Genomic DNA, 25,160 nt, shown 5'->3' with positions numbered 1-25,160 from the left:
TAGTAATTAAACTCTAACATAAGCACTTGTTAACAACATGGTTGTGGCATAAGCACTTGTTAATAACATGGATCAACAATAACTCTTTAATATCTAATTTTATATAATGTAATCTCTAAAGTTTTAGAAATATATATATATATATATATATATATATCAATAAAATGAATTGCTATGAATCTATTTTTTATTGGGCTTTATTTGTAATTTTTTTATTAATTGGTTTTAAGTCAATTATGCTATTCTCCAATGTCATTGTTTGAAAATAAACAATACTTTTAATTATTTGTCCTTTTAATTATAAAATATCTTATTTTAAATAGTTGTTGATTTAAACAAGTAGAGGAATACATGGTAGATGAATACATACATTATCTTTTAAATAGATGCATTTAAATAAACAAATACCATTGCTTTAATATGTGTATATATATATATATATATATATTATATAAAAATTCATAATATGATATATTTCTTTTATAAGTACACATATAAATGTACTTTATTTATTGATTTATCATTATTGTAAATACTTAAAATATATACTTATATCATTTTTTATTATCTTTTCTATATCATTATCTATCATCATATACCATTATAACCAATGAATTTATTTATTAATTAAATTTATCAAATAATATGTTTTATCCTGGCATAATAGGGCAAGAGCCTCATATTCATGTATTATTTACTATAGTTGCATAATGTTGTTTATCATTTCATAAAACTAATCTAAAATTTATCGTACGACCTTGTTGAAAAGTAAAATACAAAAAAATAAAACATGCCATTCACATGCATGATATTGTCGGCATTTTTACATTTGCAAGGAAACTCTTATCACGACCCAAAAACAAAGAAATGGAAAAGCAAAGAAAAAGGGGAGGAGACAGACAGAAAGAAAGAAAGGGGGGAGGAAGCGGCCCTGAAGGAAGCGGGGGAGCAAATCCTATATGCGGGAGGGAGGCGGAGGGCACCGACACGAGGGATGCTGGGATAGCAGGAATGATGCGGAGCTCGAGGATTCATGCAGAAATTTCGAAACCGCGTTGATGAAAAGCCGGGCGCATGAGGCCAGGTCCCGCACTTCGAATGGGCCCGCACTTCAAAAGGCTCGAGCGTCGCGGCACCCTGAATGGAGAGCTGCGGGGCACGCCGAACTCTTCGCCTACTTGTGCTCGAGGGGATTCCGTTCCGTGGGTGTGCCAAGAATGTGCAGATTCTTGTGCTCATTCTCGCGCTCTCGGACTATGCCGCATATGCGCTCGCAGTCGCAGGATCTGGCATACAGGGAGGTCGTAGCAGCGTGCAAGCGGGATGGCGTGACAGTGAGTGTGTGGTTTCGGGGCTGGTGAGGGGCGAGCAGGAATATCGGGAGTCATGGAGTTCACGGTGCGGGCTTGCAGTGGGCATGGCAGAGTTGGGTCGTTGCGATTGGCGTCGGGTCTGGAGTTTGAGACGCCCAGTCTGTTGATGATCACGCGGAGGGGGTTGCCGGTGGTTATCCCCCCCGAAATGCTGATGGATTTGCATCCTGACTCGAGGGCGTGTCAGTTCACCCCGATGCATTTGTAAGTATGCTGGATTCTGAGGTTGTGGAGTTGGGGTAGGGAATGGGGAGGTTAAGTGCAGTCATGGCAACGGAGAGAGAAAGAGTGTTTCTCTATACTTTCCTTTTCTTCTGGGTTGCCAGTTTGTGAGGTTTTTGTGCGTGATGGTCGACACAAATTTTCTCGAATGATGACGCGGAAGTGGGTTTCAGAATTCGGGAGGGAGCACTATTATAATCACTTAGGCATAGTCAACATTTCGATGGTGCACTTTTAGGTGCTTTAATTGTTCAGCGCAGATAATTAGGATTTCCCGGAGTAGTTGCATCGCTAGAATCTTCAATCGTAGAGATTTGCGGGGGCTCAAGTTCACGAGGCTGTAGATAACGTGGTAGTTTAAAGGCCTGTTAAACCAGAGGCCAGTCCAAGCCTTTGTTGGGAAGATCGTCCTCCACTTCTTTTTTTTTCATACCTGGGTTTGCAAAACTGATAATCTTTAGGTTGGACTGTTTCAAAACAATACTAACAGTTTAGTTTTTCTACGTTAGAAAGGAAATATATTTAAGAGTCAATCCGTATATATATATATATATATATATATGCCTTCTATCTGAGTTGTGGAAGTCGCATACATCTCAATTTCGTTAGCTTGCTCCTTCAGGAGTTAGCTGATTGCGAATACCTAAACGATACCGACAACTATGGGAGCTCGAATTGCTCTTGTTAGTACTTTGGGTTACATTTGTTTTTGCAAAACAACGCTCCGAAATTTTCGTTTCGTGTCTAGAATTGGGAGATCAGTTCCTTGGTACTCGAGAAGTGCAAACGTTGTGAGGTCTTTTGAAATACTGACTGTTGCTAAACTTGTGGTGCCTCCATTATTTCAGCATAATAATCATCATTAGACACATGTACAATTAATTTTCTGCATAGAAGTGGGTTTACGTGCTCACAATGTTGGTGAAACAGCCTGGAGGATCCACTGGCAGCTGTCGTGGCGAAGGCAGGAGGTGTACACAAGCTAGCCAGTTTGACTGGGTTTGCGATGGTTGCTGTGGCGAGAGACAGCCTTGGGAATGAAATAGCCGGGGAAGAAGCTTCCAATCTGGGTGCTTCTTTTGAGACTTCTTCTGGTCGGCGCATAGTACGTACCCTACACTGACGAGTTAATATTACGGCATTAATTATTTAACTTTTAGGGAGGTCATGCCACTCGTTGATTAGGATCTGTGCTCGTATTTTGTTGAAATGCTTGGTATTCAGAACAGTTCGTTTGATTGAAGGGAATTATGGCGTGTCGAACCATGTAGGGTGGGATCGTTTAACTGTCCCACATTTGATTTGCATAGATTGTGTACTATGGCATTTTGACTCTATGATCGGGTGAACTCTATTAAGTAGACTTTTCCTCTCTGCAAGTTGTGCTAATGTGCTGTTAGTCAGGTGGGTCTTGAAAAATACATGGAAGTTGTGAACGCTTGCAAACCCGACTTATGGGTCAGCCTTCCCGACGAGGTTCCTCACTGGGTACCAGAGAAGCGTAATCGCGAGTCAGTGGATCACACGTCACAGTGGCTGGACCACTGCCTCTCATTACAACATGTATGCCCACTCTCTTCTCTCACGTTCCTTGAGTGAAATCAAGGACTTTTTTGATGATTCAGGATTGACAGATGCACTTTTTCCCCCCCCCCTTTTTTTTTTTTTTTTTTTTTTTTTTTTCTTCCTGCCTTCCGAACCTTCATAAATTTTACTTGGTGTATTTATTTCCCGACCGTGCATTGTTATACGTGTATGTTAAGGAGTTTCATTGCAATTTCTTATCCCATATTACTGCTTTTTTTGTAAGGAAACTCAAATATGTAGCTTTATTGTTGGCATCTCAATTAACAATAGTGCATGCAATGTCGACTTATTGATGCATATTAATATATCAATTGGAACACGATTTGTTCTTTCAAAATATGACTCGCTAGCGTTGGCTCTAGGCAGAGCATGGGAATAGGTGCTTAGGTGTTGTGGTTGGAGCGGGCAGTCTTGAGGAAAGGGCCCGGTCTGCAGAACAGGCAGCCACTCGCAACGTAGCGGGTACTGTTCCACCTGTGACTGATTGTTCTTAATTGTGACCGTAATTCGCACGATGGATTCAACGTGCTAGTGAAGTGTTTCCAGCAATCTCATGTGATTCATCTTTGTTTAAAACCATCAGACAGAGCTTTAACTCTTTTGTTTCATAGTCCGGCATGTGCTATTGTGAGTTTTAGAACAAATAATTGTGTTAAATGTTTACAGTATGGTCAAATGGTTTTGTTCCGGATAATGTTTTTGCGCAGTTCCTCACTTTTTTAGCATATGATTAATTACAAAACTCCCCTAGGAAACGGAACTATGCTAATGCAATTCAATGATGTATAGTCATTTGGTGTCGGTGTCCAGGATTTTCTTTGGCGGGCTTCGGACTGGGTGAAGACGTCGCACAACGTGGTTTTCACCTAGAAGTAGCGATTGTATGCTACTTCAAACTCGCTGTTTCATGCTTTGTTGTGTGTTAATAAACTTTTCAAGTGCTTTGTCTTCTGAAGCTTGTACTGAAGCGTCGCAGTATCTGCTGCATAACAGGCCAAATTACCCAACGATAAACTTCGCCATGTATGTGGGCTTGGTTCACCAGGTATGTATCTCCCTTCGACTACAGAGAATGACACCGACGTACATAGAGTTGTATAATGTAGAAATAAAGTAGACCACGGGCTAGTTACAAGTCATTCACTTCAGTTGTTATGCTTGTACCATGTAATAATTCTTCGTCGTGATCAATTTTAAGCTCTTTTATTGCTTATCTTTTGATGGCATTGTGACGTATCCAGAGGAGGTACTGCAAGCTGTAGGGGCTGGAATTGATTTACTTGACAGCACGTATCCTTGATACGGTCATTGGTGACCTTTTAGTTTTCATTTTGTTTTTTTTTTGTGTTTTTTTTAAAAATCTAAATCATTCCCCCTCTTGAAGAATGTAGTTCAAAGTTCAAGGAAACATGTTTCGCGTTCAAAAGTGATAGGTAAGAATTCTTGATCACCATGAATTGCTCGTACTGCGAGGACTTCCGAGTAGTGTTACAATTGAAGCTGTAGTGATAGATACACTGGATGTTGTTGCTGGCTGTCGCCAGTAATCTTTTAATGGATTCAGAAAAACTTGCCTTTCTATGATATTCAGGATAGTGAAAATATTCCATTATGTGGCGTGAGGATTAACCTTGATGGGCACTAGATATCCTTATATGTTAACGAAGGAGTGTCTCGCAATGACTTTCCCCCTTAAGATGGAGGTTCCATTAAGAAATGCTGACAGAGATATGCAACCAACTCCTGACCATGGGGTCGCAAGTGGTTTCAGTTTGGCAAAAGTCAACCTTCGATCTGCTACCTACGGGTACTTGAATTTGTTGTTTTACATTGGTGTTGACAGTGTCTCGTTAGTTTAGGCTGCAAATGGGATAGTTGTTCAACCAGTCTTTCTGGACGTAAATATTTCATTTGCCTTCCTGGTTGATTGGATTACCCAGATTAAGAGTGAGTAACACCTCCATGGTAGTGGTGGCAGGATTGACGAAACCCCACTGGTGACTGGCTGCAAATGCTATACTTGCAAAAGACATACTAAAGTTTACATCAACCAATTACTCAATTCCAATGAGACTCTGGCTCAAACTTTATTGGAGATGTGAGTGCTCGCTCCCTTCTTATATGTACCTAAAGTCTACAACCGGTCCAGGTTTCTTAATCAGTATGTCTGCAGGCTCTACTTCTATTCTTTCTCAAACAATAGATCAGGTTGGAGGCCGGAATTTGAATGTCGTTCCCTCATCTTACATGTGCTTGTTATTTGCAGACATAACACGTACCACTATCTGGAGTTTTTTAAGGCTATTCGAGAATCCATCAAGGCTGATAAGTTCCATGAGTTCAGGACCTGGTTTACCAGTCAAAGGCAGGAACTCGGGGTTCTTTCTTTGGGGAATATCCCAAGGGTTGTGAGCTGTAATTAGATAGTATATCTCCTTCCAACATCTAGGCGTGAACATCAAGTGGGTATTTATGCTGTTAGAGTTGTTTTGGATTGGGTGGGAAACTTCGGAAATGTACCAGTTAGTTTAAGTTCAGTGCTGAGAGCACATTTATCAAAAGGTGAAGTTGGTATGTAGTTTTTACAGTTCTGAATACAATCTCAATGTCATGGGACTTCAGTGTGTGTACTAAGCAAATGGAATCTCTGATGGCTCTTCTGACTTTTGCAGAGTCTTTGGTATGACTTATGACGTATCAGAATCCTTCGTCGCTTGATAAAATACAGAAACAATGAAAATGGCGCATCCTGTGACTGCCAAGAGAACGAAGGGCACTGTGGTAAAAACAGCCCATGGATTTCCGCAAAAAAGGGCACCTAATCTAACTTCGATCAGAATCACCATCGACACTATCAGAGCTATGGCGCCTAGAATTGATCCCAGGCTGCACGACAAGATTCCATACTGGAGAAATCTCTGGCTCACTGAAGCATAGTTCGAGTTCTCTCTGTCTTTTCCATTCTCTGCACAGAAGAGTTTTTCATAGCAACACCAAATGTGTAGTTTAGTAGCCATTAACTGTCTGGTTATATCTGACCGCGTTGAACCATGCTTTTGTTAGTGCATTACAACCGCAACATTGCAATTGGCATCACATGTATACGTCGCTTAACCATCAGCAGGTGCGTTCAAGTATCGAGGATATGGGCATACCAAGAACAATGTAGAGCTTGAAACCATGAGCCACAAGAGTGGAGAAGAGAAAGAAGCCAAACGAGGTAATTTCCCACAAGAACACGGAGCGGTAAGCGTTAATTTGTGGCCAGCACTCCAATCTGGCTGGCGCAAGTGTTGTAGCTGCCTGAAACTGAGGCAACGGGGGGCTGAGTGCTAATCCCAAAAATACCGCAATCGCAAAAAACCCGTTCACCTGTATTCAAGGTGAGAAAAGGCATTGGATGGGTTCAAACTCATCATCGTAGAGTCACCACTCTGCGTTAACCGCAATGTTTTTGAGTTGAGTCTCGAGACTTACTGAAACAATCACATCGAGGGTCGTGACATGGATTTTTGTGTTCACTATATGAGGAGGCTCTTCAAAATCATCCTCGAGCCCATCATCAATGGGTGCCACGTCTAAAGAACCACTGCACATAACAAAGACGCTCACTACATCAATACTATAGTTTTGACTTGAAAAATACGCTAATTCAGACTCGTGTGTGGAACAAAAAAATATTAGCAGTCTAAGTGTGTGTACTCCTGTATTGTGGCTTCAGACGTGTCTTCACGTGGTCTTCTGCGCTTCCTTTTGGGCTGTTCTAAGCAGCGTGCATCGCACATGTCAGTGTTCGAGGGCGCCACGTTAATACGCACTACTGCTGGAGGTACCTCTTTGTATTTTGAGCTCACCAGGGAGAAGTGGAACATGTAGGTGCCCATCTGCGTGAACAAATGCTCCAGCTGATTGCCCTGAGTTTGAAAGCAGTACAGTCCCTGCACATCTTGCTTCACAGTAGCCTTGGTCTTCCCGCTATACACTACCCCTGTGTCTTTCCCAGTCTTCAACACATCTGTCTCCGGTGGAGCGAAATCGAATACCTTCACCTCGAGGTTCATCTCCATCTCGTCTGGGAGAATGCTCTGTTGATCTGTTCGGCCATATTTTCCTTCCTGTTTTTTTAGAAATATATTTCTGGGCCTCACCACTGCAATAATTTCTTTCGGCATCGGTTCCCCTTCTCGGAGAATCGCGTTGTCCGTCAAACCCTAGTTTGTCCAATCACTCCAAGACAAACATCAACTCGGGGAGGAGTTCAGGCTGTGGCATTCGCATGAAAGCTGTGAATGAAAATATGTGTATCGATTGTAAGAGACATCCACAGGTAGCAGTGAAATCGAATCTTTCTCACCCCGTCTACATTGAATTTGGAGGCGCCTTCTGCATTGAGAAGCTCTACAGCTGCAGGAGCTCTACTGGAGAGAAACTGATTCCTTCCCGGCCCTCGCTTCTGGCACAACCCGTTACCAAGGAGTTCGAACTGCCAGATTGTACAGACCTATAAACTTCAGGGCCTTACCTTTTAAATTTTATTATAATTGCAAGATGTAGACAAATTTCCAGTGGCGCATCCAAGAATGCAGTTCCAACTTTAGAGGTATCTATGTGGTTGAAGTTACAGCATCCTACGGAAGAGATATTTTAGGAAGACGTTCTATAGAATCAATTGACCTTTTCAGTGTAGTGGATGCTAAGAGGAAGAGCTTCCGACACCACTGGAGGTTGTCGGCTTGCGAGATCGTTCCGCTGAGAGGACATAGCTGAATTTGACGTAGAGAAGTTAGCGGGGGGCGGCATTTTATCCACTGATTTCCCCATTTCGTCTGGACAATTTTCCCGATCAATAGGCTGTCTCAATACCTCATAATAGCGCCGCACCTCATCCTGTTTAAACGGAGGTAGCACTCCCGGATTAAAATAAAGTCTGCGCCATTGAAGGATATCCGCGTCTGAAAGCAAAACAAACACGGTCAAACAAGATGAGACTGCAGACGATTGACGAACTGTTACATATGTGAGTGGTGGTTAGGACGTGGTCTACGCAGGACACCTGCTTCATAATGAATCTCAGATGTTACCTACAAAATTTGCTGGACAGTGGACAAATAGGCGATACTGCAGTGCAGATTACTCTGCTACATCCTTCGATAATTTGCTATCATAATTTTGTTGAAGCATTATCCATGTATGAACTTGTTGAAGCCAAATATGCAACTAAATCATCCGCAAAGCAGCACTGAACTACAAGCCTAGATAGCAATACTGCAAGGATTACTCACTCTCCTTCGCTTATCAGGCTGATCAAAACAGCCATGTTCAAACCATCAACGAAGTGGAATCCATCGCCACAACATCAACATTCCTATCGAGTCTCCGAGATCATGCTCGTCACTCAATGCTCATGAAGACAATGATATCCCGGACGTGCCACATAAGCTCATGAGTTGGGTGCGTCGTTGCCTTCCCTTTTCAGTGTCTAAACAGTCCAATGGAAATGCTTTCGAGTGATGCTGCCAATCCTTTTTCCGTCTAATTTAATTTGATTCTGTAAATTTTGATGTAATTTTTTAAACACACAAAGTACTACACAAGTAATGAATAAGTAATATCATGAATCGTATCAATCAAATGTAAAAAATACCTATGAAAGTTTTTAATTATCAAAACAACTGTACAATTATTTATGTGTAAATAATAATAATAATAATAAAATAATGTATGAGCTCTTAAAGGTGTTTATTTAATTTCAACACAAGCCAATCCGAAACGAAACAACCCACAAATTTGCAAGGGTAAAAGAAAAGTGAAAGTAAAGATAAAGCGAAGAAAAAGAAATGGTGGTTGTCCCTATCCACGTAGGCAACGGAACCAGAGTGGACAACTGGACTCCCGCCACAGACGAGGAGGAGAATTTACGAAGATGGTCAGGGCCAGAACACTGACGGTGAAACGTTTCGTCGTGATATTGTCCAACGGATCTCGTTCGATGCGTTGCCTTCGTCCTACTTTCGTTCAACGCGAGTCCAGCTTCCATTCCCACCCTCCTACTCGGCGGCAGTTTGCTTGGTGTGTCGTTCTTCTTCGTTCTTCGTTCTTCGTCACCGAACCACCAGGCTTTCCTTTTTCCTAATCACCTCTTTCTGTTTCTTCCTCAAGCTCCTCCCTCGTGCATCCCGTCCGCCTTATTCTCCCACACAATGTGCCCCGCATTACTTCGGTGCTCTCTCCTTCGCAAAAAGATTGTATCACTCGTAGGTGCTGCTTCTCTCCCTCTCCCTCGAAACCACTCCTCCTTTGTGTAGTTTTTCGTGTTGGTGTCATATTATTACACAGACGCAGGATATTCGTGCAGCGTAAGGATTTCGAGGTTTTATCCATTTTTATTCCTGGGTCTAGGGTTGGATTTGATTCCTTGTTGCAAGGATTGGAGTATTTGAGCGGAGCAGAGCTCAGTTGAAGAGATTGCTAGCATGAGTCGCATTTAAAGGCTGTGTGAGCTATAAGGCGTGGGCTTCTGGAGGTGCGCGGAATGCGTGTACGTGCTGCGGGAGCGGAAAAGTAAGTGCGAGGGTTTTGTGGAGACCTTGGAGGAGCGGGGGTTCGGAGGTTTGGCTACCCGGGGTTTTGCCGTTTCTGAACTGGGTGGGAAGTAGAGACGGGTTAGGCTCATGGTTTAGGGCATCGTACCCTTGGGGTTGGGCTGGTGCTTGTGGGGGTTTTAGGAGGTGGAGGACGAGCCCTATCAGTTACTCAGTTTGCGATGGAGTGGGAAAAATCTCTCAGTACTATCTGCTGGGTGGTGATGAAGGCATCGTGAGTACGATATCGCATTTGGTGGATTGGAAAACGCAAATACGGCGACGAAGACGATGAAGATGACGGAAAAAAGTCGCATGATAGTAGTGCTGAAAATTAAACCAGGGCATTAGAAAGGTTTTTGTGGTCGGAATCCTAGTTTGGGTCAGGGGCAGGCGTCTTCGTGTCAAAGAGTTAGGGTTTGCAAAGAAAAGTAGTACAGACATGGCATACATGACATAGTAACAGGAGAAATTTGCGGCTTGTCCATAGTAGTCCTCACATAGGCAAAGCAGAAAGTAAGGGCGGGAAATTGGCGGATATTTGCATGCTTCGATGTCCAAGCGCAGAATTAGTTGAATGTAGGCAGGCAGTGGTCGGCACTTAGCTTAGCTTCCGTGAAGCTGGAGAAAAACGGTATGTCTTGCTCCAAAATCCCTTGCTTGGAGATTCCTTTCCAGAACTGTCGATTCTATAAATGAGACGAACTATCGCAGTTAGAGTACCTTGCATTTGGTGTACGAAAACATCTGCTGGGATTTGCATAACCGTCCCATTGGACTGCAAACATACTAGCAGGATTGGCAAGGGACACAGCGTGCCATACAGGAATGTGTCCAACTTGCATTTAGATTTCCTCTGGCGGTTTGAGTGGAGCTCAAGGTGTAATTTGGAAGACGACTGTGAAGAACCTTATGTACATTGAAAGATCCGGCGATTGCATCACTTTTGGCCGCGTTGCATTACATCCCGGAAGAACCATCGCCATGGAGTGTTGGAATTCGCAATAGTGTGATGCTGAAGTGATTTTAAATGGATGCTATGGTTTCTTAGGCATCAAGAGGGACGTTGGTTGGCAATGAACGTTGGAGTTTGTTGGAAGGCTATCAGGGATTGTGGTGCTGATGTAGCCAACACCCGCATTATTTTGGATGTGTGAGGGGGAGGGGGAGAGGGAGAGGGGGTGAGAGCGAGAGAGAGCAGAAAGAGGGAAGGGGCTGGCAAATGGATTCTTTCAGGGTAATGCCTGTGTATTATGACTAACCTCGATGGCGTCCTAGTCTGAGGGAGAGGATTTGCGGTGTTGTGTTTCGTGAAGAAAGTAGGACGAGATTGGTGGTCGGCAGAAAGTGACGGTTGGGCTCCTGCCGGCAGACCTATCATGGTCTGTGGCGGGGATGGAGAGAAGTGAGCCATCCTTGGTCCCGCAATGGCTCAAAGGAGCCGGCAGTGGCGGGGCTGGCGGGGCAAGCCACTATTCGCAGGCGTCGTCTAATCATCAAGGTGGTTTTGAACTTCCGTATCGGTTTGTTCTGTTTTGTGGAATTGGTGGGCTGTGACGTGTTGCGCATGAAGGTATCGGGGCGAGGGGCATTTTGTGCATCTCGGTTGCATGTGGGCCTTTATAATGTGAATGCATTTCGTTGCATGGTGCGACATGATGAGATGTGCTTTGGTGGAGCAAGGGGGTGGTGAGGTCTTGACAGTTCTGGTTGGTATCAGGAAACGAGTAAAAGTACGAGTAGAAGAGGTTTTGGGACAGAGATTAGTGAAGCTGAGGATTGGGTAAAATACTCTGTTTGTATTGGTAGTGCAAAGAAGGGTGGGGTGGCTATGTGTTTTAACATGGGCACACTATTGGTTTGGGTGCCAACTTCCTGTGAAGAAGTAATCCTGGTTGGCGGTCCGGTCCCTGGGGTTCGTGCACATGGGGCTTGAGCACCACAGGCGACCGCAGTCTGAATAGCTAGTGAGTGTAGAAGCTGTACAGAGGCGATGGCTAAGAGTGGATGCGGTTGCTGCAGTCCGCGGAGAGGCCCACGGGCTGTCTTCGGTCGAGTTGGGTGAGTGTGAGCATCCTTGGCATTTATTGGTACTGGTTGACCCTGACCTAGAAGTGGGTGTGGTTTTTCAGATGAGAGCGGGGGAGGCTTTGCGTTGCGGCCCCGCGTTGCGTCGCCTGGGTTAACAAGTGGGGGCAGGGATGCGGAGTACGACGCGCCACGCTTCCCACCCTCTTCGTCCTCCGATCGGGCGTATTATTCAGCAATTAGACGGGGACCGGGGGGAGGAAGCAGTGGCATCAGCGACCGGTCAATACAAGAGAGGGAGAGTTTTTCACGTGGGTACACCAATTTTGGTCGCAGCAGTACGTATCGCAGTTACGATGCAGGTTTGGATCGGAGTGACAGGGACACGGTTAGGGAACGGGACTGGGATTGGGACCGAGACAGGGAGCGGGACGGGCGGGATAGGAGCAGGGTTTTGGGAGGGTTGGGAGGATCTGAGGAGAGGGAAAGAGAGCGGAGCGAGCAGCCTGAGAGTTTGTCCGCATTTCGGAGGCCCGGATTAGGTCAATTGCCAGGGGGTCGGTATGAGGCCGATTTAAGTGCACCACTTCGACGAGTGCAGTCGATGGGGTCGGCAGCTCGAGCGCTTGAGAACGGGGAGAAGAAAGCTGCGGAGGCGGGGAGCCTTCGGACAGCTCCCCCTTCGAATAGCAGTGGGTTGACGAGCAGCATGCAGAAAGCAGCATTTGAGCGTAACTTTCCTTCTCTTGGTGCTCAAGAGAGGGGCGGTGGCGTGAGCGGCATACAGTCGAACCTGGGGAACTTGGTGATTTCGAGTCCACGGCCACTATGGCAAGGTTCGTCCACACCGAGGATGGATGGAACAAGGTCGGCAGCATCCTCACCCGGTCTGCCTAATGGTGGCAGCCCTGGTAGCGGACTGGCATCTACGACCGCGGGAGGCAGCAATGGCGAAGGGTGGAGCTCTGCATTAGCCGAGGCTCCTACTGCTGTGAATGGCACGCTGGCCGGTCCTTTGAGCTCTCCTGGCACTGTGATCACTTCGCCGACGTCGGCTCTAGCGAGCATGTCAGTGTCTGGGAACCTTATGAATGCCCCGAAGATGGCAGAGGCGCTGGTCCAGATCCCTCCTCGCGTGCGCACCCCTCCACAGGTACGATATGGGCGGCGTGGCGCCGGCGTTGTTGGTTTTGTTGTGATGTGCGTGGTGTCCAATACGTAGTGTTGCTGCACAAGCATTGTGTGCAGCAGTTGAGAGGGAGCCCTGAGATGGTGAGGATGAGTCTTTTGGATGAATCGAGATGTTGCACATTTGATGCTGTTGTTGACGCTTTGTGAGATCTCTGGGCTTTTGTTTCTGGTGTGGAACAGCGAAGCGAAGAAGGTTGGACTCTTTTTGGGCTAGGTTTTGGTGCACAGAGGGTGGGTGTTTCCTGATAGAAGTCGGTAGAACAAACGATGGATTTCAATTGGTAAGTGACTTATTGATGGTGATGTAATGGTTGCAGTATTTGGTTGAGAAGGAGCGATTGGAGGAGCGTGCATTGCAGCAATCTCGGCAGTTGATTCCAATGGTTCCAAAGACTCTGGTGCGTACGTCAGTCGCAACGTTTACAAGGTTATGGCATGTGAATGTGTGGATCGCGATTGCGCAGGCAGAGGGTTGTTAGGTTTGAAGCCGTAGCATTTTACGTGAAGGAGAGATTCTTCCCACACTGTGTTGATATGGTGAGTGGGTGTGTTTTTACAGGGTCCTTCCCCTCGAGACAAGAAGGTGGAGCGGGCAGTGCATGTGATAGCTCCTCCGAACGCCTTGAAGGCAAGGCAGGGGATGGGTAGCTCCCAGCAGGTTTTGAGCTCGCCGTACCGGCCACCGGCATCTCGTCCCGAGGCTCCGAAGTTGGGGCAAGGAACAGGGAAGATTTTGACGAGAAAGGTGCCTGTGAAGGAGGCGGTTCTGGTGGTATCCCCTTCTCCAGTTACCACAGGCCTGAAAACTGAAGCTTCAGCAGTGGTGGCGACGGGTTTGGGAGCCCCTGGGTTGGGTGGAGGAAGCTCTGCAAGTGCAGTCGGGGTTTTGAACAGCGGTCCTCGTAAGCAAAAGCAACTTCTGGATCGGCGTGCCGTTCCGATTCCACCAGTTACAGCTGGTGCGAGTTCAGACGGGAGCAGCGGGGGTATACGGTCGAAAGATGGAAGTTTGTCTGGAGGTGATGAACGTCGGCCGTGTGTGCCAACTCAAAATCGTGTGGACTTTTTCAACGCTCTTCGAAAGAAAGCGGGTTTGGGTGGTACATCGAATGTTGTAGATAAATTGGACGTTGCAGCACCGAAAAGCGATGATTTGTTAAACGGTGTAGAGGTGGGGAATGGGTTGTCGGAGGAGAGCGTGCATCCGTTGGGGGACGCTGGTGAGCATTCTGTGGGAGAGTCGTACCCGTCGGAGAACGGGGAGCGACAAGAGATTGATAGCAGCGGGGATGGCGAAGGAGGTGGCTCCGACTCTGAGGTTTTTGGCACGGTGGGTAAAGAGAACGGCGGGATGATGGAGGGCACGACAGATGACACCGGTGAGGAGCAGGTGTTTGAGGAGGGTGATGGATCTCTGCAGCAGCAGTTGGCATCAGGGGATGGGCCCTCTGAGGCCGAAGAGATGTCGTTTTTGATTTCACTTGGATGGAGTCAAGCCGATGCGGAAGAAACAGATGCTTTGACGCAAGATGAGATCGATGCCTTCATTCAGAAGGTACAAACATGCTCCCCACTTCTCAAGCGTAGGTCGTTGGCTCGCTACGCTCGACGCACTTGATGGTTCTGGTGATGAGTATGCTTCTGACGTCGTTATGATGGTGTGGATCCAGCGCAACGAATTGACATCTTTACCAGGCGCCGAACAGCGCTGCAGTAACAACCACCACAACCACAACCACAGCCGCAGGCGAATGGATCTCAAGAGGCGAATGGATGTCCAGGTGGGCAGCATTGGAAGCGAGACATCTTGTGTGACGACTTCCGACAGTGAGTCTGATTGATGATTGGGTGGGGGGTAGACGTTTGAGGTGATGAGGATGAGGGCGGAAGTGTGGGCGTGATGCGACAGCCACCTCCGATGTGAGAGGTGAAGTAGATAGAGACGGGCGACGAAGAGAATGTGACGGAGGCGGTGGTAGGGTGGAAGGCTGGTGGAAGTGATGTGTTTCACAGCAGTCTTGTAGGGGTGGTGGGAATGGGATGGGGCGAAGCTCAATGAAGGAGCCTCAGAGAGGCATAAGAGACTTGCAGCGGTCAATTCTTGTAGAGGAAACAGAATGTATGCACTTGTCGAGCAGTTTCTCAGTGTAATGGGTACACAGCATTAGTAGCGAATGCTGGGGAACATCGGAACTCCAGGTTTTGACCACAGATTCCAATTGGCGTGGCTGTGAGCAGATTGGCCACTGACGTCGTGTGTGTATTGAGGAACGTTTTTGGTTTGTTTCTCCTCCCTATTTTCTTTCCTGGTTAACATAAGGGTACCCCTCCCCTCCTTCCCTGGGCGTGCGTTAAGCGGCTTGGGACCTCTCTGGACACTTACCGGTGTTGGTCGATTTGTGATATGCGGTGTTGTGTGAGGTTCATTGTTATATTGATGGAGGCTTTTCCGAAGCGGTGTTGATGCTTTCCCTAGTAGTATCGTGGGCTATGGTGTGAGATTTGTCTTTTTTTGGAATCCATGTTTGTCTGTGTTGCTAATTTTTCAATGAGTATAGGTTGTTGTGCTTTGACCTGTGCGGTTATATGGCGATCATGTCTTTTTAGAGAGTTAATACAGTTTGAAATGCATGTTTAGGGTTGTCTGTAAATTTGTCTTCTTAATCTTTTAAACTTGGATAGTTTTGCATGTTCTAATTTTTTCTGAGAAGTGTTCAGGTCTTGAATTGCTTGATACTATTTACGAAGGATATTTAGATAAGGTCTAATTGTTAACGAGGTTATGTTTTTGCATTGTTGGATTTTAAAAGGACGTGATTTTGATCGCTGTCTATGTATTGATAGAGTATTGGCGATTTGATTATTCCTTGTATTGGAAGTACTCCCTATTCCACAACACTGAAGGAAGATTGTACAACACGTCAATTTTACTAAGTGCAATGTTTCATTGATTGAGAAACGCTAAATTCAACTTGAAGTATGCGATGGTATTTTAATTTGCAACTTTTAACATGGTTTCATCAGAATTAATTTCAGACTTAATAAGATATTTATTACAAGTATTGATAATGCATTTTATAAAATATTTATGGAACAAAACAATGTTTGTACCATATATATTTTAATGTTTTTATTGAAAAAATTCTATACAAGTACACTCTAATCTTCATGTCACCTAAAAATTGCTAAATGTTTTTCATTTGACTTTGTATTCTTTAAATTTAATGAATATAATAGGCTTTATTGTATTACATTCGAAAAAAATAAACCATTCAATAAAAAGCAACATTTGTTAATGCTCTTATGCAAATCAACATTATGAAATCAAAACACTTAGTGTGACATTACAATATACATAAAACTTTTAAAACTTGTTTATTTTATAAACTTGTGTATTTCAAATTGCTAACAACATACATAAAATGTAAGTGTATGCTAATTTGATGTTATCTTGTACTTTAAGAAAAGTATATTAAGAAATCTTATATTTTAAAAATACAAACATATTTGCATAATAAATATAGAAACATAAGAATAGATAATATATATATATATATATATATATATATACATATGGTATTATTAAAAAAATTTAATCAAAATAAAAAACTAAAGAAATATGTTAAGTGGGTGACAAGTTGTGGTGGTAGTAGCAAAAATTGTGGTGATATTAGCAATGTCTTATAAATGTATATAATATTTTAATAAAAAGCACATGACATAATTTTTTTTAATATAATATTATACTATAAAATAACTAACAATTATAAAGACTTACTTATTTTATGTATTTATTTATTTTTCTATTGTTTGACTTTATAAAACAAATAAATATAAAAAGATGAAATTTGAAATAATTTAAATTTGTTTTTTAGATAACATGTTATAGTTTAATATACAATTTTATTTTGTATGACTTAGAATTTTAATTTATATATATATATATATATATATATATATATATATATATAAATTTTTTAATATATTAATAATTAGATTGACTTTAGGTTTTTATTTTAGAAGTTATGACATATTTAAATTTATAATCTTGATTATGCCTAATTTAGGTTGTATGTAGTCCTAATAAGTAGTACCTGAAATGATATTTAAGGTATGTCAACTCCAATATTTAATTAAAGACCCACTTTTTTGTATGAAAATCCTTATACATGTCCCTCAAGTTTGTGATTTTTTTTAAACTTCCACAATCTTGATGGACTTACAACTTGTTTAAGAGCCACACTATCTCTAGAGTACATGACATGGACTCTTGCAAATATACTAGATTCCATGCAATGAAAACATCTATTGGCTTTAGTAGTATAATCAACAAATTTAGTGATTTCCTTCTTTATGAGTACAAATAAGCTAAAGTGTTCAATGATTCAATATTCTTCAATGTTCACATTTACAATGTCTAAATTAAGTTGAGTCTACCTTTTACTTTGTAGGAAATCAATACATAATAAGAAGTCTTTTATTTATTTTTAATATATGGTACAATTGAGATGAAAAATTATTCTTTAGGAAATAAGAATACAAAAATTATTAAAAGACTTTTATTTTCTTATTTAGAGGAAGTAGAGTTGTAAAGAAAAAGTAGTCATGGTAATATCTACTTTTGCAATAAGCCACATGTCCAAATATCTACTATTAATGAATCCATTTGATCATGATGATATCAACCTAATCAATAATTCAACTTTGTAGAGACAAGTAATCTCTTCAGTTCTTGTAGTTACAAGGTAGACATGTTATTGACAAAGAAGACTTGGTGGAAGAAAGAAAGAAAATATCAAGGATATTTTTATATGTGCTTTACTAGAAGGGTTGCATGTGAAGATACCAAATGATCATTGGCAATGTAGAATGATAAAGCATGTAAGTTGGATATGACTCAAAATAAAGAACATGTGAATGATGTGCTCTTATGGACTTGCACCCATATAACATAAGAAAACTATTATGTGCAATAAAGGTCCTATTGTAAATACTCTTTTAGATTTGTTATGTTTTTAATGAAAAATTATTTAATCAACCTAACTTTTAGTAAATTGATCCTCTTTCTATATTCTACATATTCTTCTCAATTGTGAAGATTTTATTTCTTTTATAATTGGTAGAATTTATGCTATGGCAATTAAATCTACAAATATCATTATAAAAATGTAAAATATAAGAGGTAGATAAATTTATTAAAAAAATAGATTTATTTAATTTTTTTTGATATTTTTTCTTAATTTTTAATATTCATATAAAATTCTAAATTTATTAGCTTCTTTTTTTATTTTTTTAGATAGTGAATGGTCTTATTTTGGTTTTTTATAAGGTTTTAAGAGAATAATCATCAAAGATGTTTCTATTTATGTATTGTAAGTATGCATTAAATATACTTTATACAATATAATTTAATATATGAGGTATAATATTTTAAAATTATTTTATATTATTTTTATATTATATTGATGGATATGCATATTATAAAAAGAATAAGAAAAAAGTATAAAAGTAAAATATATAAACATAGATATTATATTATCAAGGACAAAAACTCAAAAAAAATAGATAAATAAGTGAGAATCTCTCAAAGAAATATGACAAAATAGAAATAGAAAAGTATGTATATTAAAAAAGAAATTGGAATGGCTATTGTCAAAAGATAAGGAAACTAGAGACTCTTGAAACTAAACTAGAAACAAGAAAGGAGTTGACAAGAGTGAAGAAGGCTTCACTCTTACCTTTATATATACTATCTACCCAAGATCTATGTGGCAACATTTATAGGACCTCCAAAAATATATTGCCTTTGCATGGCACGTATCTTAACTTGCAAGGGAAGTTTTTTATATGGACATCAAATAGTTAGCTTGTTCCGTAAGCTATCAATACATGTGGTACATGGTTAGTTTGTTGACTAAGTTTCTAACCTGCTAATCAATTATAGATACATATAAAATCAAAACAACATCTAAGAAGCTTTTAGGAAGCTTTTCTAGAAGGTATTATGAAATTAATCTACTTCTACTTGCTTCTATCCATTCATATTACCTAAATAACAATTACAGTAGATATATATCCATGACATTATCTCTTCTTTTAGGGATGAGTTCCACAAGGAGTGGTGATGACATGTTGAGAAAGTGTAAGATGCGATGAATTGCATTTGCCATGTACTTTGATCTTTGTTTCTTTTGAAGGTAGTTGATAGGTCCTCCCAGCCATCGGTAATGTTTTATTCAAGGGTAGAAAGACGACCCTGTGATTTAATCATTGTTGAAACCTTTATAACTTCTTTCAAACAAAACATTTGAAACACCATCAAGAGTCATGCTTACCTCGAATTAAATCACCAAACATTGAGAGTTTCTTCTTAAGTTGTGATATCAAATGCGTTGTATCTTACCATCTATTTAAAGAAAAATATATCATTCTTGAAGGTCTTCATCTCTTTTACGTCATCTTGAAGGATGTAACAATCACAATGTCTTATCCGGTAAGTCAACAAATGATGGCTCTTGAGTTGAATCTACTAGCCGTTGATTCAAATGTGATCGTAAACACTTCTAAAAATGAATTCAAATCATGAAAGAGCGATAAATTCTTTTCCATCAAAGATGCAAATCAAGAGAGAGCAGTTATAGATAGAAATATGCTTATAAATCTAGCTTGAGTAAATCCATCAAGATACTAGAATGGATGCAATTTTAGGTAGATCTTGATTTATTGTAAAAATCCTTAAAATTTTGATCTTATTGTATTAAACTTGGATATTCTGATCTTTGTCCGTATTGTACTTGTAGAAGCAAAAATTCTCAAATTTGGTTGTTAGGTCAATCTACTTGTTTCCTTCAACTACATGATTTTTTAATATTGACTTTGAATCTTTTTTATAGGTGTAGGATTAGTATTTTCTTGATTGGCATTGGTGATGCATGAAATTTTGATCCAAAAAGTATTGATAAGTTTGTAGAGATGTGCTATAGTTGTAAATCTATTCTAATTTTTTTCAAGTGTAACATCCATAATTTTTTCTTTTAGTTTAAATAACTTAAAAAATCTACAAGTTAAATTAGGAAAAGATAATCTATAATTTTTAATGTCAAATAAAAATCTCTGTAAAGAAGGATAATCTATTCTCTTTAAGAAAAAAAAATCAGTGTTACAAAAATAAATAGATTGTTTAAAGGTGGATAATCCACAACCTTCAAAATACAACAATAAAAGTAGGATAATCACTCACTTTTAAAACAAGACAAATAATAAATTAGGGCTCTTGTTAAATTGTCAAGGATATGAATCTCAAAGAAGGAAAATCTCAATATACTTTAAATAACACTTAAAAATACTAAAATATCACTCAAAGATGATATAGTATTAAACTATAATAGCTATTACCAAAGACAAGAAGATTAAAAAGTCTTGAAAATCACTAAAGACTAAAAAGGCATTGACAAGAGTGAAGAAGGCTTCGCTCTTGTCTCCATATATATTCTTAACTAAGATATATATGACAATATCCTATAGGACCTCCAAAACATGTTGACTTTATAAGACATGTATCTTAACTTACAAGGTAATTTTTCAATATATGTGCTACATAGTTAGCTTTTTTTATAAACTATTAACATGTAGTGAACTTATTGACCAAGATTTTAACCTATCAATCAATTACAAACACATGTAAAGTCAAAATAGAGTCTAATAAGCTTTTAGGAAGTTTTTTTTAAAAATATTATGAAATAAATTTATTATTAACTATTTCTATTTAATCATATAGGTAAATATTAAAATAAATATGTATATTTGTAATAGCTACAAATTTCAATATATCAAATTCATTAAGGTCCCTTTCTCTGTCCAACTTGCTTATTGTTTTAATATATATCTTTATTTTTTGGCCTATAAAAAATTCAAACAAATTCTTTATTAGATTTAAGAATATTTGCTTGCTTTTAGATGAAGAATTTTTTAAACTTCATAAAATTTTTCTAGTAAAAAAGTCAAAAATTATATATATAGAAATAATAGATGGTAAACTTTTATCTTTAGATAATATTATTCATGAAACCATACTACTAGAAATATCATTTGAGGGCTATAGTAAGAAAATAATATTCAATATTATTAGAATTCCATCCAATCTTATAATTTTAGGAATTTTTTGATTAAGAAGATATAATCTATCTATAAATTGGATATATTATAAGGTTGAATTTCCTATAGAATCTTTTTGGGCAAAACCTATTAAGAAGTCATCAACAACAAAGTCCTTATTTTTAGAAGCAAAGGCTTTTATGAAGATGGCTAAGAAAGAAATTCCATTTGTTATTTATGCAATTTCAACTTATGAAGAAGTAAGCTTACTAACTGCTATCTCAAAGCAATATAAAGAATTTCAAGATGTCTTTGAAAAGGAAACTATTGACATATTGCAAAAGTATCAACCATATGATTATGCCATTGATGCTCAAGAAAGAACTCAACTACTATTTGATTCAATTTTCAATCTATTACAGAACAAGCTTTTGATATTAAAAGATTATATTGATAAAAATCTTATAAAATTTTTTATTCAATATTTCAAATCTCCAACAAGTATACTAATATTTTTTATAAAGAAAAACGATGGATCTTTACAAATGTATGTTGATTATCATGACCTCAACAAAATAATGGTGAAGAATTATTATCTATTACTGTTGATATTAAGGCTTTTGGAGCAACTTGATTAAGCTAAGATCTATACCAAAATAGATTTCTATAGAGCATATAATTTGGTATGGATTGAGAAAGGAGATAAATAGAAGATAATATATTAAACAAGATACAGATATTTTGGATATGATGTCATGTATTTTAGATTGACAAATATTTTAGTTATATTCTAATATTTGCTGAATGATATTTTTAAATTTTTTTGGATAAGTTTGTTATTTGGTATCTTGATGATATCTTAATGTAATCCAAGAGTCCTAAAGAAAATGAAAAATATATGTAATTAGTCTTTCAAAAGTTACAAGATATAGGATTATATTCCAAATTTAAAAAAAAATATATTTTATCAATCAAAAGAAGATTTTTTTGGATATATTACATTCAATGAAAGCCTATAGATGGATCCAAAGAAATTTCAAGCTATAATAGAGTAAATAATTCCAAAGACAATATAAAATGTACAATATTTTTTTGGATTTGTTAATTTTTATTAAATATTTATCAAGAATTACTTCTAAATTTTTACTTTTCTTACTTGGTTGACATTCAAAGATAAATTGAAATCGAGATCTTAAGTACAAAGGACTTTTCAAGATTTGAAGGTAGCTTTTATTACAACTCTAATTTTATTATATCTAGATTTCATAAAGGCCTTCTATTTGGAAACTAATACTTACAACTTTAGCTTAGGAGTTGTGCTACCACAAATGGGAAAAAGATAGAAAGCTCCACCTTATTGCATTCTATTCTAGAAAGTTTTTAGTTGCAGGGATCAATGATGAGATTTATAATAAATAGCTTCTTGTAATTATATATTCTTTCTAAAAATATCATTACTTATTATAAAGTAATATATATCTTATTAATTATATATATAGATTACAAAAATTTGGAGTATTTCATGTGAGCTTGAATTTTGAATTACTACCAAGTTCATTGGAATATATCATTATTTAATTTTGACTTTGTGATTTTATATCAATAAGAAAAATATTAAAGACTATTTGACACTTTATCAAAGAGATTATATCTTACTCCAAAGGTTGAAGAAGTAGTATTTGATGAATAATATATCAATATTCTTTTGAAGCTAGAATAATTTTATTTGTATGCTATTCATAAAGTTATTTTTGTTGTTTCAATTTTTTTTAAATAAATTTAGTCAACGTTAGCTAAAGACTTATTAGTTCATAATATCAAATAATGCTTTGATAATGACAAGTTTAAGTTTATAGAAGATATTTTTTATTTTGAAGGTTTTTTATATATTCTAAAAGGACCAATGCAATTTCGTATTCTTCAATCTTATCACAATTTTTTTAATTCTAGGACATTTTGGATTTAATAAAATATTTGAGCTTATTTCTTGAGATTTTTAATGGCCTCAAATATTAAAAATCATGAAGGATTTTATCTTCTTGTGTGATATTTGTTCAAGATTCAAGAATTCTTGATATGGTCTTTATAAACTTCTACAGCCACTATCAATCTTGAAGTGACTATTGTTTTTAATAACAATAGATTTTATCACTAATGAAATAGAATTGAATTATCTTTAAGATCTAAGATCCTTCCAAATTAATAGCAATATAAATTCTATCACAATATAAGACAACATAGATCAAAACAAAACTAAATAAAATAGAATAAGAAAGGTAGAACAAAGTAAAAGAGAATAGAATAGAATTGAATAGAAAAATATAAAACCAAATATTATTAAAAAAAAGAGACTAAAGCTATATGTGATTGGATATCCAAATGACCCTAGCTAATACTATTTATATTTTATCTAATTATCTTAGAATTTTTTAGAATGTTCATAATTATAAATTCTATCTAAATAACTACCTTAAGCTCTTTTTAGAATGTTCCATGGTAGATCCCATGTAGACCATCAACCTAGCTTAAATTCTAAAAACTCCTAAAAACTTCTCAAACATAGATTCAACTACCTATCTTTATGTATCAATAATATAAATATCTTATCCATATTCCATTATAGTTAATCTTCTTCCACTAATACAAAACGTCCTTATTTTGCTTCTAATGGTATTTTCAAATTATTTCTTGACAATGGATGAGATTCTGTACAAGTTCTCACGTTATATCATAAATGGAATAACCTTTTCAAAGGACTTTGTATTGAAGTTATAGATGTCTACTGCCATGACAAAAGTAACAATACTCTAAAATGTTATCTACTTCATACTCTTGCTAGTCATCAATCACAATCATTGGTAGTAGTGGTGTTTGGTGTCAAATCAAAAAGTGCCTTGGTTCAATATGAAATTCTTTGAATTGTAAAATATACAAGTTTAGATGGATCCAAATATATAGTGGAAGCTGGAGGTAGTATGGAATATTAAAAATCACTATAGAAATGTGGAAAGGTCTAAGCCATCCAGGTGCTAATTTACAGATTTAGGTTGATGTAACAAGTAAAAAGTTGACATTAGAGAGTAATAATTGGCCACCTTTTCAAAAGGTCTTTTGTTGTCAATGATTATCCACATATTGCTTTTGTCAATTTTTTGCAATAAAGAGGCAATGCCATGCCTCTTATAATATCATTGTAAGCTATTGTATAAACACCTTTGTTATTAAGTTGTTGGTATCAATGGGACAATAGAAAATTGTTGGCATAATTAAATGTTGATTAATTTTAAGAAAGAATGGTGAATGAATGATACTTTATTAAATACTATCATTGTGAGCAAAATCTAAGGACATGCAATATTCATCTCCATTATTATGAAGAACCACCAAAATACTTATAGAATATCCTCTAAGGTTCAATTTGCATGCTCTGTTTGTTCATTTGTTTGATGATGGAGGCCCATGGACATAGAAAATTGTGTGCTCAATAGCTTGAACAAAGCCTACTAAAAACTTCCTATGAAGCATGGAACTCAATCTAAAATGATGACATGATATAATCCATGGTGATAAAAGATAATATTGAAGAAGAGTCATACAAATGCTGGGACATCAATATCAAAGCACATCTCAGCCAAGTAAAGTTGCTTCAAAAGTCAATCGATAAAAACAACAATTGTAGTGTGATTATGAGGCATCTACAGCAAATACATAATAAGATCCATAATCACCTACTTTTTGTATTGTAGATAGTAGAATTGGATGCAATAGTCTAGGAGATGGTATATTGTATGCTTTTTTACATTGGCATGAGCCATAAGAATGCACAAATGTTTGAACATCACAATCCAAACCTATCCAAAACTATGTCTTTGAAAACTATTTTAGAGTCTTTTCATGCTCTAGATCTTCAAATATTGGAATGTCATGTCACTCTTGAAGTATGCACATTTGGTATAGCATCATGAGTTACATAAATCAGCTTCTTGAAATAGAGTAAGTCACCACTAAGACAATAATCTTAATATTGTATATTCTTCACCTTCAATCACTTAATAATCATCTTGAAATAAGCAACTTAATGCAT

The 25,160-nt window shown here is 38.3% G+C and overlaps 3 protein-coding genes across 8 annotated transcripts; 2 read left to right on the top strand and 1 right to left on the bottom strand.

Annotated features, from left to right (window-relative positions):
* Positions 1–1,105: 1,105 nt before the first annotated feature.
* On the top strand, positions 1,106–5,798 carry LOC112286853 (uncharacterized). 2 transcript variants are annotated; one of them, XM_024529177.3, is made up of 10 exons: positions 1,106–1,577; positions 2,526–2,700; positions 3,000–3,158; positions 3,545–3,644; positions 3,993–4,063; positions 4,176–4,227; positions 4,424–4,472; positions 4,828–4,989; positions 5,161–5,280; positions 5,449–5,798. In XM_024529177.3, the coding sequence occupies exons 1-10, from the start codon at positions 1,387–1,389 to the stop codon at positions 5,603–5,605; spliced, it is 1,236 nt and encodes a 411-aa protein (XP_024384945.1). In that variant the 5' UTR covers positions 1,106–1,386; the 3' UTR covers positions 5,606–5,798. The 2 variants fall into 2 exon arrangements, with proteins under 2 accessions (XP_024384945.1, XP_024384944.1); XM_024529176.3 differs by having other exon boundaries at positions 5,152–5,280.
* LOC112286854 (uncharacterized) lies at positions 5,734–8,892 on the bottom strand. Of its 5 annotated transcripts, none has more exons than XM_073536190.2 (7): positions 8,465–8,890; positions 7,857–8,134; positions 7,537–7,665; positions 6,885–7,393; positions 6,660–6,771; positions 6,338–6,491; positions 5,734–6,147 (listed from the first exon to the last, which is right to left on the bottom strand). In XM_073536190.2, exons 2-7 carry the CDS (start codon positions 8,001–8,003, stop codon positions 5,870–5,872), a joined length of 1,329 nt encoding a protein of 442 aa, XP_073392291.1. In that variant the 5' UTR covers positions 8,004–8,134; positions 8,465–8,890; the 3' UTR covers positions 5,734–5,869. The 5 variants fall into 5 exon arrangements, with proteins under 5 accessions (XP_073392291.1, XP_073392292.1, XP_090109417.1 ...); XM_073536191.2 differs by having other exon boundaries at positions 6,338–6,554; positions 8,465–8,889; XM_090253291.1 differs by lacking the exon at positions 8,465–8,890 and adding an exon at positions 8,264–8,458 and having other exon boundaries at positions 6,338–6,554.
* A 431-nt stretch (positions 8,893–9,323) lies between these two features.
* LOC112286831 (uncharacterized) lies at positions 9,324–15,360 on the top strand. Its single transcript, XM_024529142.3, has 5 exons — positions 9,324–11,264; positions 11,896–12,944; positions 13,300–13,380; positions 13,542–14,537; positions 14,653–15,360. Exons 1-5 carry the CDS (start codon positions 11,159–11,161, stop codon positions 14,821–14,823), a joined length of 2,403 nt encoding a protein of 800 aa, XP_024384910.3. The 5' UTR covers positions 9,324–11,158; the 3' UTR covers positions 14,824–15,360.
* The last annotated feature ends 9,800 nt before the right edge of the window (positions 15,361–25,160 follow it).

This window comes from Physcomitrium patens, chromosome 9 (assembly GCF_059467195.1).
Source record: "Physcomitrium patens ecotype Gransden chromosome 9, ASM5946719v1, whole genome shotgun sequence".
Classification (NCBI taxonomy): Eukaryota; Viridiplantae; Streptophyta; class Bryopsida; order Funariales; family Funariaceae; genus Physcomitrium; species Physcomitrium patens.
The sequence above is the reverse complement of the archived record's forward strand: the minus strand, read 5'-3'. Positions and strand labels throughout refer to the sequence as shown.